The sequence below is a fragment of the Streptopelia decaocto genome (genome assembly GCF_964273445.1).
Source record: "Streptopelia decaocto genome assembly, chromosome: 6".
NCBI classification, from domain to species: domain Eukaryota; kingdom Metazoa; phylum Chordata; class Aves; order Columbiformes; family Columbidae; genus Streptopelia; species Streptopelia decaocto.
Genome location: NC_138660.1, coordinates 64,112,334 through 64,132,859, shown reverse-complemented (window position 1 = coordinate 64,132,859; position 20,526 = coordinate 64,112,334). Strand labels below are relative to the sequence as shown.

Here is a 20,526-nt window from a genome sequence, read left to right as displayed (position 1 = left end):
AAGTGTATTTTGTGACAGTCTATTGCCAAAACAACCACCAGAGCTTTAAAATCACAGTTTCACAGAAATATTTTTTGTGTGTATGTGGACTAGAAAGGCTCAGAAATCAGGAGGTTAGCAGGCCAATATCAAGTTGAAGGTTGGCAATTCGTTTTGGGTAATATTAAATCATGACAAAGCTCAAACATGAAGATCAAAGTTCAATTATAGACTATAAAGTAGTTTTTAAAGGGAAGATTTATATATTATTTTTCTAGCATATTAGTGCAGATTCTGTAAATTCTGAGAATATTTCAGTCCCAAGGAACTGAGGACCCCCTTGCCCCAGCATATAAATTTCAACATAGTTATTCTCGAAATAACACTGTTAATATGGCAGACACGGAACACGCCTCTTATTTACTGTTTCTAGGTTTGCGCGGATGTTTGTGTAGATATATATGAATATAAGCATGCATATAGATGTATACATGTTATGCAAAGGTACTGTATTACTTGTCATCTCAAGAACTACTCAAAATGCTTTCAGATCAAAGAAGTATGAGTGAGATGGAATGAGAAGGACTGATAATCTTCATTAGAATTCTCGCTGGAGAATAACAATCCCCAGTCGCCAGCCCATGGCAGTGAATGGAGCCAACGTGCTGTTTCCATTCTGGCTTCTTCTACGCAAAGGACTAGAAAGCAAATGGGACAGCGATGACAAAAATAACTTTTTGTCACGTAAAGTGTTGGTGTGTCTTCATTTTAGATTAACGTGCAACTCACATTTACACTTTGGTCTGCTACATTCCCTTGTCTGATTATTGTCCTCCTATTTCTCAGTCTTCCCATTTGTTAACTAATTGCTTTATTTACTACATAGATATTTGCTACATCCTACATAAGCAAAGTTTGGTTAAGAGTTAAATGACAATCACATAATTTCTAGATTTTCCGATAACAATGTTGGCAGAACAAAGTACCCCAGGAGATCAAACTGCTATTTAATTTTGAAGCCTCTATTCCCAAATTTGGTTAATGTGGAGAAATGTGTCAAGTCTTCTGGCCAAGTGTGTACACATCAGTGACTAACAGAGCACAGAACTGTGTTTAAGTGAACTTACCACCTTAAAATGTATTTACTCATGACTATAATTTATGTGTTAAATTTATTGGAGTTTTGGTTCCAATGTGACATACAATGTAAAAAATCAATATACATTTGAGAGCTTTATAGTGCCCCTGGCAAATATGAATAGCACTTGATGAAAAGTGAAGGTTTTCACAGCACCTACAGTGCCACTGCATTGGAGTAATTAACACCACACGCTTCACAGATATTTACATCAATTCTTCACTAGCACACAGAGCAGCTCTTTGTCAGAAATTTGGTACTGAGATGTCCTGCAAGGCTTTAGACACACTTTTATTACGAGCCCCTATTTTAAGGGATTTACAGTTCTGACAGAAGTATTTCCCTATGGGATAAAAGTTAGTGTGTATGTTCTCAGAGCTGGAGGAATTTTTTCTTGTAAAAATTGGTTAACATTTTTTCCCTTAAGAAATGAGCAAATAAATAGTTTTGAGAGGTTTCTGCAACCATTTAAGTCACCTTTAGAAAAATAAATAGATGCATCTTATAATACAAAATTTGGCAAGCTTTGCATTTTTAATCTGGATGGTTGCATTTTGTGATTTAAAAATATTCTAATGTGAGCCTAAAAATTAACATTTAAAAGTGGTCTCTGCATAAGCAGTGCAACTGCATTTTCATAACATTTTAACAGATTAAGGGATAAACTCTGGTGAAGACAATGAAGGAACCTTATCAAATAAGCATTTCATATAGACTTACCGTAGATTGGAATTAAGCTGTGCTAACGAATCCTGCCTCATTTGCATGGCCAAAACCTAATCCTAATGAAACTTCATGGTAGATAACTAACATGTTTTCTTCATGGTAACATTAGTTTGGCAATAAAACTGTGCTGGGTACCAGTTCTGAATTACTCTGTCATAAATCATGCATCTTCGTTATCCATGGAAGAGTACCCCAGGTAGAACCAAGCTATGGTTATGAATCAAGACTTTAATGCAACTGTAGCCAAAACCAAATGCATCTGGCTTTCCTAGAGAGATATATTAGGGGATGGATTTGAGTTATGCTAATGAACCTGGATTTGTTAGCAGGGATCACTTCTGATCCCTGTGTAACACCACAGGAGATTCATCAGCCACACTTTATTAAACTAAAAAATAACCCCTTAAATCCAGAAATTAAAAGGCTATAAATTACTACTCTATTACTGTAATAACTGAAACAAACTAATATGATGCATTCAAATCCCACCCTCAACCCACAGAGTACTTCAAAGAGGTAAAACCCTCCAATATATTGAAATCAGATACTATGTATAAGGACAGATCCTGAAAGTTTTGTGAGTGTGTGCACACCTCACACGCATATATTTACATATAAATGACATTTTTTAAAGTCTCTGTGACAGTTAGAAGCAGAAGCCCATCACTAAGGCTCAGGATTTAATGTAATTAAGACTTCCTTACAGTAAGCAACATGGCACTGAACATTTCTGCATCTATCTAAAACATAAGAACTTAATTCATAAAATCTTCTCCCTCTCTCTAGACAGAGGCCCAGTTGGTGTTTAACTCTAGTGGTTGCTTTGGCTTTTGCTGGCTGGGGTCAATCTCTTGGCTCGGGACAGACAAGTTTAATACACACTAGCAACACCCCTTGCCATTTTTGACACACCACTGGAAAACTCACATTCCAGCGACTGACAGGGGCTGCTGGCAAAATGCCTCTTTCTAGTCCATTTGCATGTGCAGTTGTGGGTTTCACACATAATAATTTGGCGGTGTGTAAATTTTTAAAGCATTATTCCAGACAATATTTGAAAACATGGCTTTGTTTGATTATTAGTGGTCAGAACTCTACTGCGTTGAAGTTAACTACCAGCTTCTATAGCAAAACTCCTTCGATAAACTTACAAATATGTTTTATCTAAGAAACAGGTTTTCAAGGATATGTGAAAGTGATGGCTGACCAAGTTAGAAAGAAATTGGAGTAGGAAAAAATCGCAGATTCAAAGCATTCATTATTCACTGGCATGTATTTTAAATTGTTAAAAATATTTTGTTGGCCAGTTAGAAAAATAATGAGAGAAGACAGCAGAAAGTATTCCAGTCTACCCTAGAAAACAAATTAGTCAGCACATCATCTGAAGTTCTTATTTTGGATTCTAAAATATAAAACGATATCAACATCCTTTTCTTAAAAAGAAATGGAGATGTGCAGCAAGTTGATTTGCAACGTGCATTGTGAGTGCCTGCGTTAAATGGAGCGGCTTCTACCACATGCACACCAAAGCAGAAAAATTGAAGCTGTAGTCAGATAGCACAGAGATAGATGTAACCATACATTGATTTTTTCCTTACAGTTCAGCAGTGTGAGATACACCAACAAAACCACATCTAAGAAGTATTTGTCCAATTTCATTTAACTGAGAAAGAAAAATTAATGTTGACCCCAAAAAGATACATAAGACCGAACACACCTTTAATAATTCCCTTTTCTTGCAATGTTTTCAAGGAAGGTCTTCGGGAGATGAACTTCTTTAATCTGCTTTTAACTCGGCTTCTGTCATTTGTGTCAGAGGCACTGTAGTTCAGTCTGAAAACTAAAGGAAATCAAAAGAAAAAGCTTCAGTGAAACGATATTTTTAAACTAATAGTATTTTGCTCAGATATCTTTAGAAAATAATGGCTATAGCTACCCTAGTAAGATCATGCGGTAGGTCAGCAATGTAGCTGGCTGGATAGTACAAAACATCTGATTGATACTTCTGTGAATAAACATGATGAGTTCACTCTGCTGGTTATTCACAGAGTTGTATTATTTATTGCCCATAAGTATCTGGATGGTGACCAGTTTACTCATGAAATGTTCACGAATCCCACAAGTTTCACACGGATGATTTTTCAACTAAAACTCCGGACTCCAAGTGTGTTATGCACTATTAGCCATACACTATGTGTTATGAGAAAGGATGGATAGTTACACCACTAGTGAAGGACTGAATTCTCTTGCCAAGATGGATTAAGCGTTATATATATATTTAATGCAGTTATAGAAAACATGGCTACATGCCATGAGATGTGTGCAAGATGCATTAATTTATGGAAAGAAAAGTATTCCCGTCCTAATGATTGTATTTATTATATTTAGGCATTTACCAAACTGAGAAATGTTTTGAGCTCGATTTATTCCTCCTCTATGTCAAAAAGACATAGAACCCAGCTGCAGAAAATCCCCTGGAGGAAGTTTCAAAGGCATAAATTTAACTTTTTATCTGCTGAGGTGCTTACAGGGCACCACCATAGCTATCAAAAAAAGCAGTTTTAGTAGGAAGGAGAAACTCAGCACTCCAGGCTGGGTGTTACAGAAGCAGCAATGGTGCCATGAATAGACTTTCTCCAAAGGTTTCCCTTAACATGCTGATTTTTAAAGTTTAGTAACAAATCACCTGAGCCTCACCACCTTTGAATAACCCTTATCTTGTGTCCTGGGTGGTCTCACCCTGACAGTTCCCCCAAAATGCTGAGCAGGAAAATGGGACAGACAGAGCTGTACCGTTCTCCCCATCCAGACTGAACCTCCCCTGTAATGCAGTGATCTTTATACAGGGAAGCCAAGGGGAGAGAGATAGAGCAAAAATAAAATGATCATGAATATAATTGGGCTATTCTATAGCGAGAAGTTTTGCATAGGTTATAAACAGCATCAGAATATTTAAAGGTGCACAATTATAAAACAATGGCAAGCTAAAATAACTGGTTAAGCAACAGTAACAACCCTACAATATCGTGGTTTACATTACAAATCGGATTTTAACAGCCAAACTTATAAAATGGTTTAGGCTTTGCTGTTGTCAAGGGAGAAAAACTTGCCAAATTGTTCATTTTAAGTAAATAGAACATAGCCAATTAAGGAAAGCAATATTTAAACACATGCCTATGATGATCAGAGCATAGCTTGCTTCTGATTTCACTACTGATTTTAACAGAAGAGTGCTCCATTTTCCCACAGCACTAAAATGACCCCACACATACTTCCACAAATTGGTAATCACACAGGACACATAAAGGGACACTTTACTGGAAAATACACAGCTTGGTACAATAATCCATCACTTATGAAAAATAAAATTCACATTTTTTAATGGTAACATTCTTGGAGTGATGTATCATAGAATATAAAGATTAGCATTCAATTGATGGTTGGTGCTTTTTTAACATTATAGTGGAGGACTTTTTGTTCAAAATTGAGCAATCCTTGGCAGGGACAAGCTAAAATTCCAAGTGACTTGGCTGTGCTATAAAAAGAACAACAAATGGATGTTTCTAATTCTGCATCTTAATGGTACTTTGAAATAGTGAAGTGAATTGTATTTAGTTTGAGGACTCTCTTCTTGCTTGGGGTCATTTTGTCCATAGCAATTCATATTTTGGTGTGGGTTTCTTTGTGACTTAAAGTGCAAATGATGCAGGAGTGAAAATGTCTTAAGTCACTTCAGATGCCTGCCACATTCCCCATTCTGCAGGACTCTGGAGCATTTTATGCCCATGTGAACTACATGCTTAGCTCTGAGTATACATCACATTTGTTAAGATATTTTAACTGAAGTGAATGTGGTCGTACTGTGAATGGCAGGACATGGATCTATGACTTGACAGGTATGGTAAAGATCCCTCTGTTTAGAAAGATGCATTAACCCAGCTGGATGTGTTCTAGCTGAAACAGCAATTACGGTGTTAAAACTACATCTAGAGGTAGGAATAATTACTGTAATGGATCCTTTCTGTGTTCCATGTTGAACTGTATAGCCCATAGTTAAAAACAGCAGCAAAGCTAATTTTGATTGAATTACTTATTCTATTAAACATGTGTGAGTCACCAGAGGGAAACTTCAAGCCTTCCAGAAATTCAGGAGTTTAAATAGTATGTTCCAAAACCAAGTTTAGCCAGAAATATTCTTGTTGGGATCTCATTTAGAAATTATCCTTCTCTTGCCAAACCATTCTTCTCGTGATATACCCACATTAAAATGATATTATATTTGGAAATACAAAGAGGATCAAATATTATTTCCGAGAGATAAAAACAAACAAACAAGCAAACAAACAAACCAGTTTTAAACTCAAAAAACCAATAAATTTGTTTTGGAGTACCTTCCTCTTTAAATTTCAGATTCTGGATTTGGCCAGAAGAATCCTCCATGAAAAAGAGCTGGCATATGTCAACATAAAAAGGTGGAAAGCAGTTCCCATACAGAACTAAAATAAGGCACTTAAGGATCTAAGTTTAAAATAATAGGAAATAAATCTACTGCTTATTCTACTGTATGTACCCTGGCATAAACTATACAGATGTGTCATTTGATTCATTGTATTCTAGCCTTAATATTCCTAATAACACATAAAAACCAGGACTATCATGCAAAACCACAAAATAAAGTCTTTACAAGGGCTTTTACACAAGAAAACAGGTGAAAGGGAAGAATTACTGCATCACCCCCAAGTCACACAGTTCTGCAGAAACAGTACCATCAGAATCAATGGAATTTTAAGATGTACAGGTGAAGAACTGCTTGCTATAATTTAATGCAGTAAATTGCATCTATGATGCAATGAGAGTAAACATATTATAATTTCAGCAGGATTAAGCAGTGGCTAACAGATTTGCAAAAAGAAGTTACAAAAGCCTTTCTGCAGGGTTTTGGCAAGGCCACAAGTAAAAGAACCAGGAAAGGCTCTAACCTTTTCAGGGCAAGGATCAAAATTCCTATGTGGTTACTTCCTGTGAATTTAGTAGAGAAACTAAAACACAAGCCATATACCTAGACAATATATTTCTAGCCGACTTTTTCCTGGGTGTGATGTTCTGGGCAGAGCCTGAATGATTCAGAAAGTAAAATATTTTGATATGTACTAAACAGCCCCATATTTTATTGGCAAGGTTTTGTAACTCCATATAACATGATCTTACATTCCTTCCGATGACTTTTATTTCAGTCTTAATTTACAAAACATTTCTACATAATCCCAAGGGTTTACCTATGATTAATTCCTGCCAGGTACAGTATATCTGAACACTTCTAACATGTTGAAAGCATTGGTTTTTGAAGAACTATCCATTAATGACTTTCTGAACTGTGACAATGGATATTGACAGTGCTTGTCAGACTAAAGCACTATTGATTGCCTCACATCATGTGTATAGCAAAACCAATTTCTTCCAAGTACCTCTTCCTAACTGAAATACATTATTATGGTGCCTATCTGTTTATTATAACACCCAAAATTATTATATGTAATTCATCTGCATGGAAAGGGCTCATATAGAATGAAGAACAGCAGTGGGAATGGAAAAGGCATTAAGAGATTCAAATAGTTTTAGATTAGTACCTTCACTTCCATTAGCCTTGTTCTGCAGGAATAAAACCCCATAAGTCCAAATTTGGACCATGCAAAATTTTTTTAATACTCTTCAGGGCTTCAAAATCTTGGGAAGTTCTTAGAAACTGAGGTGGATTGTAGTATATTGATAACATCCGTAAACTGAGATTTACTAATTCTTTACACAAGCAACACTAAAAATGACAAGCTTGATCATTCAAAATACAGAATACACTGATCACAATCCTAGATGCAACTTTCTTAAAATACAAATGGACTAACTGTGGTCTCTAATTGTCTTAAATTAATCATTTTCTTAAGTGCTTTACAGACTCTTATCCAGAGTCCTAAGCAGCATCTTGCAAGACTGAATCAAAGCTGAGATGGCAAAAGGGGAGGTAGAAGTAGGTCTCTATGACTTTGGCTAATGAAAGTACCAGTCTGACAGCAGAACTATCACATATGTGTGAAAATATTAATTTAAAGGAATTCATTAGTTAACTAATTAATTTCAAGTAATGGGAATGCTTAATTGCTGGTTGTCTCATCCTTCTGAAGAAATATATCTTATCAAGCAGAGGCGTATGATTATGCCTGCATTCCAGGCAATACTAATTTAAAAATATACAATGACTCATGACTAAGTTTTATTAGATTTCATTGGAACTCAAAATTCAACATGTCTTCCGACTCTTTTTGGACTGTAGCAAATGTGAAAGTACTGCTTGTCCTGTAAGGAGAAGAATGCATTATTGCCTGTATAACTGATCAGTTTCTCAATCAGCACTGAAATTTTGAGGGTGCAGAACCAAGTCCCTACATCCTTGCTTTCCTTTGTGGTGGTCTGAGATGGAGTCAATACAGTCTGCTTACTAGGGATAAACAACCCACTTCACCTTCTTTATTGAGCTAAAGACTTTTGTCAGTCATCCTATTTCATCCCTTAGTGTAATTCCTGGGCAGATCTCTTGAGTTATCTCCACACCATAATTACAATATCTTTTTTGTAAAAGAGTAAAATGAGAGGCAGATACATGATCTGCTTAAAAGCGCTAAACAAATGATCTATGGGTAAAATGCAGGAATCAGGCATTACCCCTAATCCCTATGTTTATGATAAGCTTTAAAATTACAGGTTTTATGACTACAGAGCATAGACCCAAGAACTGCAGCATCAGGTGACAGAATGGGCATCGCCGACCAGGAGATGCTGGGAAGATTTGGTTTGCACGGGCACAAAAGGACCTGAAGTCAATCAGGTTTATGGGTTTAGAACAGATATTTGCAAATACATCTGCATTTGCAAATGTTTATGAAGCAAGCTCAGAAATAAACAATAGGAAAAAGAAAATAGCGATTATATAGCACAAATAATTTTTCTGTAATATGACAGCCTAACAACTTAAGTGCTCGGTAGTGTCATTACACTTTGTGAAATTTGTGTGCATTAGCAGTAAAGATTCAATAAAATGACTATATAATTCATATTTTGCATCATGCTCTGATACATATAAATTTTTTAAAAAATTTTGTCCTCCATTAATAATAACTGGAAATAAATGAATAGTGTGCTAAATATCACTACATGATTACATTGTGAAACAAACTGGCAATCCCCACGTGGCTTTTCTTAATGGTATTTCTACTGCAGATATTTAGAAAAGTAATATTTCTCAGTATGCATTTGATTTATAAAGGAAGATCATGCCAAACTAACCTGATGTCTTTCTTTGATAAAATAAATAGGGTGGGTTTTTTTAGAAAAGGAAAATGCAATAGACTGGACTTCATTTGTGCATTTAATATGGTGCCAAACGGGAAATAATTAGTTAAACTAGAGAAGATGGAGAGAATTGAAACAATAACTGTGAAGTGACTAAATAAGGTATTAAAATGAGGTTTGTTGAAAGGAGAACTACTGTATTGAAAGAAAGCTACCAGTGCAAGTCCTTAAATATTCTTGGAACTGATCTTTGTGTTTTCATTAATGACTTCAACAGAAAAAGTATGAACATTCAAAAAATGTTGGTGACTCGAGGCTGGGAAGCAGCATCAGTTCAGACAAGAATCAGGATATCAGACAAAATCTTAGTGACTTTGAGAATGGATACTGGAGAAACCAGATTAGAACTAATGCTGCCCAATGCATGGTTAGAGATGGATTAATACAAAATATTTATCTTACGAGTATCAACCTTGGACACTTGTGTGTGAGGTGGAAATTTGTTCCAGAAAAGGTGCAGACAGTGGCCATGAGAAGTACCAGGAGAATGGGGCTGCGGAGCTTTCCAAAGCAGATGGGGAGCTTGGCATGTTCGGCCACCTAGAAAAAGGCTGAGAAAGGCTGTGATTGTTCTCTATGAATTTGCTGATGGGGTTGGGAAAAGGAGCAGGAGATGAGAAGAGGACAGCAGGGAGGGAGAAGAGCTGTTTAAACTGAAGAACAATGTTGGCACAAGAATAAATGCGTATAAACTGGCCATAATACGAAGTTCTAAAACACCCTTTCAAAGAAGCCATGGTGGCAAATAAAACTAAAAGAATTTAAGATGAAGCTTAATAAATTTAAGAAAAAGGACACAGAACACTGTACCTTGTCACAGGAGGGACTGGACTAGATCACCCAGGACACGCCAAGCCTTTCTTTCCACAATTTTTTGGGGTATTGTCACAATATTAGAAATGCTATTATACTCACTTAACTTGAATATAAAAAAACACAATGCCAGAAATCAATGAGTTCTGATTTATTCATACAGTATGACCAGTTTATGTTCATCTAATGTAAAACATGTGGGGCTTGGAGGAAATCTGCTGCAGTACACAAAGTCAGGCTGTTCAGGCTTGAGGAACAGAGAGCACAGTGCACTTGGGAAGGGGAAACTGGTCTCTCCAAGCTCATGTCAAGGATTAGGACTCTTGACCCAGTTTCTTTGCATGAAGTAACTGCAGTTCTTTATGGCCTTCACCCCCCTGAAATGAGGAGGGCAATTTTGTATGAACTCACATCACCAGATCTCGAGCCTCCCTCAGTAGCTGCTTCCTGTAAATTTTCAGGTAAAGAGTGATCTAATTACAGATGAATATGGGCAAAAGGCAGATGCATGATGGAGATGGTTTTGCATTTGATGTACTTCCCTGCTTTAGAGAAGGTTGTTAAAATCCCCAGGAAAATGCTGAATAAGTTGGATGGTGTAACAAATAGGAGTTGAAGAGTGGTCCTGGCCCTTCACCACCTGGGTGACTCAGTGCTGTCCTGTGCCAGTCTCATCTCACTCATATAAAACATGACAATAGCAATATTTGAATTAATGACTTTGGAAGTTAACGTATACAATATAAAAATACCATTTAAGCAGACTTCCCCAAAAGAAAACAAACACACAAAGAGATGGAGAAAGGAACTGAAGATGATTTCCAGATCACATTGAACAAGTAATGTACAACAAGCAACGCATTCAGGGTTTTTTAGAATATGGAGCTCTGCTTGTTTTCTTCTGTTGTGGAATATATGCCAATAACTTTCAAGTCTTTATGCTTGCCTCCTGACTTAGCCTAAAAAATCTTTTTCAACCTTTTGCAAATAATACAAATAGTCATCACATACAATAAATTGTCAGGCAAAGGACAGAAAAATTATATGGTTTCTTTTTCTATCAGGAGCACCAGATAGACCTGAGTGGCTGGGTACTGCCAGCCATGTGTGCACTTTTAACTTCTAAACCTACATAAAATTCTGCCTTATGCTTTGGAAAACAAACTAATTATTTGTAGAGAACAAGGGAGGCTTGGCATTGCTGTATTTATATCACCCTTGTTAAGAATCATACAAATGATTAATATATTTAAATTTAGACACACGCTTGGATACTTTGTTGAATCTTTTATTCAGATCTGATCTTATGGGACCTTTCCAGAAAGAGTATAATACCAAAGAATTTTCTTTTTTATTGAGACTCTTATCAATTATATTTTTTACTTCTGAATTTAAAAGTAAATTATTTTAAAATTTAATTATATTTCCATTGCACTCAGCCTCCAATTATGTTCATAACCTTATGGTTTTGACCCATGATGAACTTCTAATGCTTCTCATACAATAAAGAGTAAAATTAATTCATAGCTCATAAGTTATGAAAACCAACATATTAAAGTTGTTTATTGCCAATGAGAAATGGTAGTGACATTCATCTGTATTGTTTCAAACCACTAGTTCCACTATATTTTTCTCTTTTAATACAGCAAGCTTAGTACTTTCCAGTGAATGTAGATGTGATATTTTGTGAAGAAGAATGACATACTGATTATCTTTAAAGTAATCAACAAATATCTAGCCAAAGTCCTGAAATCCATTTGCTGTATTATGTTTCTATGTCAAATATCAAATTACTTCTACCTCAATTAAATCATTGGATTAAGAATAACTGAACAAGACATCACCCATGAGTTCATTCTTAAAAAGAATAAGTCGATAGATTTAAGAAATTTTTTGACTTGTTACCTTAAGAGAAAATTCTGGTAAGGATCTCCAACATCTATATTAACATTAACATAAACATTAGACCAGGGATGTCAAACTTATTTTCACTGGGGGGGGGGCACATCAGCCTCGCAGTTACCTTCAAAGGGCCGGATGTAATTTTAGGACTGTATAAATGTAGGAGTAGTTTCATTGTAGGAGTAGTTACATTTATACAGTTTATGAGTTTGACACCCCTGCCTTAGTCAAAGTGACCTTTACTGCCATCAACTTCATTTTATATTTCTATAGAAGTTATTTCTGTTTGTTAAAACACAAATGATTTTCAAACTTTTCAGCAGTTACAGCTCTTTGCTTACAAAGCAGCACCAGGAAAGGTGCTTTAGGATTTGCATAAAATATACATAAAGACACAAAGCAGAACAAGTGGAAGCTACAACATTTTTGTGAGCCTACCCAAAGGAGGCTGTCAGTGGGAAAAGGTGCCTTGTAAGATACACCATGGGTCAACCTCTTTCTTGGGCTGAGACAGTGTAATTACAGTAGAAAACAGGAAAGCTCAGAATGAAGCTTTGGGTATATTTAGCCATGTATTATATTTATCTTGCAAATTTGACCACTTACCTGAAAGCTCTTATTCCAATGTGTTTAAGTAAGATGTGGGCTTTGTTAGCATTGATTTTGACAGTATTTGTTCTTCTAATAAAGATCAGGTCATACAGTTCAGCCGTGTAATGGCAAATAGAAACTACATTGCCCCCTCCCTTCCTTGTGCTACTGAGTGCAGCTTTGGCCAAGGCAGTCAGAAAACAACAGCACCCACCCACTCTCCTTATGATCTGATGGTGGCTCCTTCTCACCACACAAGCAGCATGAGAGTAAGATCTGGGTCAGTTGAGTTAAGACATGAGGACACACAGATGTGTTCAGTTGAAAGCATGAGTAACTGGGACCCCAAAAACGAGCATGTTCTACACTGCTAGTGCAACACGTTTGCTGCAGAAGTAGCTGGGACCCCAAGTACACCCATCCCTTGCATAGGGGCTTGAAGGGGGAGACCTCCAGAGATACTGCAGGGCATGCGGTGACACCTAATGCTTCATCCCATCTCCAGAACAGCTGCACTGGAACAAGCTGCCTGAGCAGGCAAATAATCACTATATATCATGATCTTTTTCCTGAAATAAAATCAGGCCATCACAACAATGTTGAGACACTTCAATCATCTCCATGTGGGGTTTGCATGGGTGCCCTGACGTAGTGTTTGACCAGCCGTAGTTAAAATTCAGACAAAATGTTAAAAAGCTACAATAGAAGACTATTTTAGTTTAAAAGTTCCAGCTGACAAACTGCACAGGGGCTTAACCTACTTTAGAACATATTTAATAGCATAATTTAGTCTCTAAAAAGAAAAGCAAAATAACTAATGATGGACAAATTTAGAGGTCAAATCTAGTTCAGATAAACATTCAAAAGTTCAGATGTTTAACCAAACCTTATCTTGTCCATGAAAAGCCTCAACTGAACAGCTCTATCAAATATAAGCAAAGCACAGAAGGAAAACTATTATCAGGAACCAGCACCTTATTGCAGCACTCACGTGTTAAGCAGTTAAGCATCAAAGCAAAAGCAAAACATAGTCAGAAAACTGCTTCGTGGAAGTAGTAATATTTGGATGAAATCCAATACAAAAAAATAATATTAAGGGGAAAGATAATACAAATGCAATTAGACTATCAACCAATAAAACTTAATCTATGCTTGATAGTTGAAACCTTCCAAGCTTAGAGAGAATAAGGAAACTAGAGATCAGAGGACTCTGCCTTTTGAAGTCTTGCTGTCCAGATCCTGAGGACCTTTATCTAGCTGAGTGCATTATGAATATTCTGTCACAGAATTAGAAAGCTTTATTATTATTAATGGCCTGTAACTTGAGCAGGGACAGTTATAGATGAATTCCAACAATTGTTTGGAAAAGGTGAATTCTGCTAACTTAGCTTTCTGGACTAAAATTTGCAAAATAAGTAACGTTTTCAAAGAACATTTTCATTGTGCGTTATTAATAACAGAAAGTAAAACTTTGATGGATCCTCTCCATCATTGCATTCACCAATTACAAATGATTTTTTTAAAAGTGTACCAGATGAGATAAGACCACTAGTATGTCTTGCCTGGCACTGTTTGTTATTCACCAGAGGAAAGCAGAATTCAGAAAAACTACGCACCAAACCAATGATGCTTCAAAATCCTTTCATCTTCTTTCCTTTACCCCATGACAGTACCTTGACTCCTCTCTGCTCAAGCCTTTCCCGCACCTTTTGTTCTGTCCCCGTCACTGAAGCCACTTGGGCAACTAATAGAAAAATTTACTTTTCTCATAACTGAACCCCAAATCCAAGCTATCAAATGCGCCAAATCAGAAACCTAGCAAAAGATTTGGTTTTAAGCAAGACTTAAACTTTCAGTACAGAAATTACTAATGAGTAACTTACATTAAAAGCAAAGTTGTAACAATAAGTCACCTATCCCACTGTTTGTAGTTGTGCCTTAATATCAGTACTACCCTTGATCCGTCATACTCAATGGTATTTGGATAACATCTTACAACCGTTCAGTCTTGTCATGATTTCTGCATTAATTTTTAGTGCTATCTTTTGATTTTCATCCAAACACATCAACTGAAATACCTTCAAATGAGGAAAAGAAGGTAGGGGCATTATAGCACCCTAAAATAATAATCTTTGATTTTACATAGACAAGAAAGAGACTATACATGTTTTCACGCAAAAATAAATAGAAAGCTTATTTTTACAGGAACAGAACTTCTTAACTTCTTGGAAACCATGGCAATGAGACCAAGATTTTGATTTAAGTGAACATACCTACAGCTTGGGTAGAAGGCTATCAAAGAATGATCTTGAGATTGCACTACCTAATTTTTAGTCATCCTTCCAGCTATCTCTTTCCAAGAGAAAACCTGGGTGCTGTTCAGGAGCCGGTTCACCCCAGAGACTCTTCCCAAAAGGCATTATGGACAAGACAGCACCCATTTTCTTTGCCTGTGCTTTACTCTGCTCTTTAGCTCTTATCCCAGAAAACATTTTACCTTCAAGCATTATATTAGGTGTCAGCATATCAGACACATTCACCAGAATGTTTTAAAAGCGTCAGGATGGTGGGATGCATATAACGATCATTTTGTATCAGACACACACATTAGCAACACCAGGCATCACAACGGGACCAGAGAAGATCTGAGAAAAAGCTTTATCTGAATAGGACACAACTGGTCTGTCCTAGAAAGAGGGAACATGGAGAAATGTGGTTGCAAGCCACATGTTCCTGCACTTTGAATAAAGTATTTTACTATAGATACCTACCAAGCTAAGGGTTAAATTTCTCTCTTTTATATTTTTCTACCTCGAAGCCTGCTAAATGGCAAATGATCCAATCGCATCTGGCTGCTCTCCTTTTCTGACCTGCCTACATCTGGCCACCTTCCCTTAGTCTCTGGACCCTTGGATGGGAATAAAACTTTATTCGGCAAAAGGGTTTATAAACCGTACTATCATTATTTGATTGCAACATATGTGAATTACAAAGCTTTACTTGCAGAGACATAGTCTCTCAAATAGGGCTTCATACCTGCATGTTTTTTAAAATAGATTTGTGTTTCGGACAAGGTGTCTTCATGACTTTAATTATAATTTAATTATAAGCTTTTTAATTTTTTTTTTTCCAATGTGGTTGTGGTTTTGTTTTGTTTTTAAAGCACTGGAATATTTTAAATTGTTTTGATTCCATTTAAGTGTGCTGTTTGAGAAGAGTTGCTCAGTTTTATCAGAGTCTTACTTTTCTGTACAAACTGAACATCTTAAAAATTAATTACAAAAACTGTCATCACATGTAGGAACACATTTTATATGCTACAAAAAGGCTTAAGGCAGGCTTACTCTTTGGTTTTCATGTCAAATGCATTGGTTGCAAAAGATTAAAAGACAGCAGGACTTGCAAGTTCTGATTGGTTACCTTTTATCTCTAAAAAAATGGCCATGAGACAGATAAATACAATCCCCAGACTGTATCAGGTGAGCCATATCCATATGGAAGAGTTAATTCCACTTCCCACGGCTGTAGGAGGACCTTGCCTTGAATATCCATGTGCAAGAAACACAACTAAATCTGGGGCAAATTTGGAAAAGGGCTGTTTGAGATGATCAGGAAGAAAAGCCACAGCCTATCGTGGGAAAGACAATGACAATTCTTGGCTGGCTTAGTCTTCCAAACCAAGCAGGAGAAGGAATAAGACTGCTGTCTGTAACTCTATTTGGGCTGGTACACCTGAGACAGAAAAGAACTGTTGAAAATAAAGAGCTGGCTAAATGCTGACACAAGAACTCATTCGTATCACAAGTCCATTTAGGCTGAAAATTAGAATGCTTTCAGCTTGAAAACTGAAGTTTCGGAACATTCTTCCAGCCTGAGCTGAGGGGCAAAAGCATTACTACAGAATTTCATTAATTATGAAAGGAATCAAATGAGGTAGTTGTTTTCAAGAACTGGGGAATTGATTCAATGCTACAAAAAGTCTGTCTGAGGCTGATAATGCCATGTTACACTTTTCAATAACAGTAACGCAAGTGAATTCCTCTTGGGTGAATCCTGGGCACAGTTAAGACAATGGCCAATGGAATTAATTAAATGGAGCCAAATATCCTTGGTGGTGAGGGGAGCTGCTCATATGTCGTAGTGTTCTCTTCAGCATCAATATTTAAAGCCAGTTAGTTGGAACCTTTTACTTAATTGAGAAACAACATAGCATTTAACCCTTCGGTGGCATTCCACCCTTTGGCTGTTAGAGTTTACCTGGCACATCAGCAGGCAGCTGGTGAAACAAACAGGAGATCCTATGAATCACATTCCTTTTTAAAGCATTAATATACCCATGATCCAGAGACAATGCCATGCTTTCATCTATTAAGTTGGTTTTTCAATACTTGGGATTGGAAGTTTTAATTTAAATTAAATACATCCTCCAGCGTGAAAGGTACAAACTTTTAAAAGATTTCACCAAGGGGAAAAAGGTGAGTCTGAGCACTAGGTATTCTTATCTAGAGCCTGATTTAAAGTCTCTCTAATTGAGCTTAATTTAGAATATTACAACCTAAAAACCTCCTTATTTCCATCATATTTCTCCCCAAGTACCAGGAGGATTACATCTGGATTAGTTATAAATAGCGGTGAAACCTCAGAATACAGTGCAGTGTAAGAATCATTTTCTCTGGCTACAAATTTGCAATCAGGGTTTTCTTTTCAATAATTACCATGAGGGGCTTCAGAATTAGGCTCACAGGAGTTGCGGAAACCTGGGCTGGCTCTTCCTTCCCAAAGAACAAAGCTCGGCAAGTCCATGTCACTTGCTCTAATTCTGACCTCTCACTAAAGGCAGTAACCTAAAATATTTCTCTTTCCAGCAAAAAATGCCTGCATTTATTTAAGTTCTATCAGCTGTCAGTTTATATTCTTTCCCTGCGGAGGCAAAATATAGAGATGTACAAAAAAGGAGATACATTGACAATGCAGGTGATGGAAAGTAGATGTAACTGCCTGCATGGCCTGTTGCTTTAAACTATAAAAATCATGACATTTTGGACAATATACATCAAACTTCAGTTTTATTTGCTATTGTAAACAAATATCTATTTATGAAGGAATTAAGAGACTGCACGAAACCAGTGCAAGCCATGTTGGATAGCTGGGCTTAAAAGCGATTGAGTCAGAGGAAATACCTTTTCCTCATATTACAGGAGTCGACCTCACTTTTAGTACATGTAAGGGGCACAACTGCTTGACTCCAATAATACCTAAAATGCTCAAGATTTCGTTGTGATTGCTTTTTCTGAAGCAAGTATCTGTTTGAAATAATCGCTACACATTTTTCCAAAATGTAGCTTTCTTAAGCACTGTGTCAGTATGTATAGTTCAGTAGGAAAAATCTTTGAGTAATCATGACTATCCAGTCTCTACTTGCTCCAATTTCAAATTTATCTTGAGTGCGCACGTAGGAGTTTAATTTGTTAAGAAAAATATATGGGCTCTCTCTTTTCTTGGGAACAAAGAGGAAATATGGATTTGTAACCTTGTTTTTTTTCTCCCTTTAAACTTAAGTCTTTCAATAGTGTTTTGAACAAACCTAAAGAGATTTTAAGACAGACATTTTGTATTATAACATTCCCATGGGTCGTATGTATGATCGTCTTTACTAAAGCTCCTTTCAGTCCCAGTTGAATAAATATGCATTTTATTTCACTAATCTTGAAACAACAGGAATAAAGTTTACCCAGGTCTTTTATACCTCAGAGAACAAAACAAATACTACAAATCTTTAGAGAGAAAGGATATACAAAAGGGCTTGAGGTGAATGTTTCAAAGCAAATACTCTTTAAACGTTGTGCAAATTATTTCAGCACTTGAACATGATTTATGAAAGGGGATTAGTCCACTGAAACAAGAACCCAGTTTAAGCTGTTGGGTTTCAAAGTCAAAGATGAGAAGCGTCTGCTGGAAAAAGCAGAAGAAACCGGATAGTAATCTATAGTGAGGATTTCTGATTGATTTTCTTTAACTAACTCAATCTTGCATTAGCTATCACTGTCATTCATACTTAACTGTGGTGGGCATTATAAAATACCTTCTTTTATGATATAATTCTCCATAAAAATGAAGTATGCAATACTGATAATTAAGTAATAATGAGGTAATTAATAACTCAGTGACCAGCTCTCTATTTACTAGTATGCCCCATAAATGAGCACAAGGAATATGAAACAATTAAAGACTATCCAAGCTCAAACAGATAACTTTTCCAGAGAGCTGTGTGTCAGTGAGCAGACCAATGAGTCACAGGTCACATCTATAATAATACATTATATTATATTGTAATATTCCCACATACTCTTCGCATAATGGGTAAGAGCTACTCTTAAGTACTATAAAAATGATCACTTTTATGTAATTGTAAAGATTAATAAGTGAGCTAACTTCTCATGGTTCTATAATGACCCTGCTGTTCTGGTAGGTAAAGGAAAATTTAATGATCCTGCTCAGATATGATTAATATCTAACTTTTTCCTGACTAAAAATCTGGACTTGGTTCAATAAAAATGAATTAAGTGAACATGCACTGATTTCTCTGCCAAACGTTTATATGGAAGTTGGTTATGCCCAATTTAAAAATATGCTTTTTCAACCCAAATAGTAAACTCTGGAAGGATTTTGGAAAGTGAAGTAGAAATAAAACAAAGAATTAAGGAAACATTATATTATAATTGATGAAAACAGGGTATTCAAATTCAGGAAAAATACACTTTTTTATGAGAGCTAGTCACAGCCAGTTGTGATTTTGGGTGCAACATAATCTCTTTTTATCAGTGGAAGTGACACAATTTGTTTCTGAATTTAGCATGTTTTGCTTCCAAAATGCCAATATTATTACTTCATTGTTGCTGAATCAGTATTTTTTCTAAGCTTTAAGAAAAGAGCATACCTATAGTAAATGATGCAGAGAAACATGAGAGTAAAAATAAATCAAAACATAAGTTTAGCTCCTATAGTACAAATAGGAATGCGCCCACCCTCCATAAAGAGTGCATTGCATTTTGGTTTTGTGAGATTTGCTCATTGTCTGAAACTGACTGCATTCCTGTTGACGTAATAAAAATAAATGCCACAAGCATACAAGCTGCAGAGTGACAAAATTAACATTGCAGTAGGAAGCTGCATATTTGCATACAGTTTTAATTTTGCTTTCTATTTTAATTGTTGTCATTGGTAATTCCGCAGTAATATACATTACTGTTTTATACTCCTTGGTTTTATTAAAAGTAATAAAACTGACCTATACATAATGCTAACATTGAAATGTAATAATACTCCCTAAATAGCATCCATTTGGCTTTGAACTTCACAGCTAACTAAAACAAATGGGCTGGGAAGGGGAAAGAATTCAGACCTCATCAGAGCTAACAAAGAAGTGGAGTGATTTCCCATTTCTGCTCCATTTTATTAGCCCCCTTAGCAGAGAAGCAACCCTACATGGGTGGAGGAGAAAGGAGGAGGAGGAGAAGGAGGAGAAGGAGGAGAAAGGAGGAGGAGAAGGAGGAGAAAGGAGGAGGAGAAGAAGGAGAAAGAAGGAGGAGAAGGAGGAGAAAGAAGGAGGAGAAGGAGGAGAAAGAAGGAGGAGAAGGAGGAGAAAGAAGGAGGAGAAGGAGGAGAAGGAGGAGAAGGAGGAGAAGGAGGAGAAGGAGGAGAAGGAGGAGAAGGAGGAGAAGGAGGAGAAGGAGGAGAAGGAGGAGAAGGAGGAGAAGGAGGAGAAGGAGGAGAAGGAGGAGAAGGAGGAGAAGGAGGAGAAGGAGGAGAAGGAGGATCCTGCTCTTGAGAAGTTTACCTGAACCAGTAAAACCTCTGACTACATCGCAGGATGGGATCTCTCAACCAGCCGGTCTCTACACATGTTGGAAAGGAAGAGGAAAAAAAACACCTGGGCTCCTCTCTCAGCACCGCCTCTAATTAGGCGACCTTCTAGG

General features: G+C 36.6%; 1 protein-coding gene across 2 annotated transcripts in view; it reads right to left on the bottom strand.

The window, feature by feature from the left end:
• ARHGAP15 (Rho GTPase activating protein 15) overlaps nucleotides 1–20,526 on the bottom strand; it is a 323,931-nt gene that overhangs the window by 132,179 nt on the left and 171,226 nt on the right. For both annotated transcript variants that reach the window (XM_082056895.1, XM_082056894.1), the window contains exon 10: nucleotides 3,561–3,683. In XM_082056895.1, coding sequence (XP_081913021.1) covers nucleotides 3,561–3,683 — 123 coding nt within the window. The remainder of the gene's footprint in view (nucleotides 1–3,560; nucleotides 3,684–20,526) is intronic.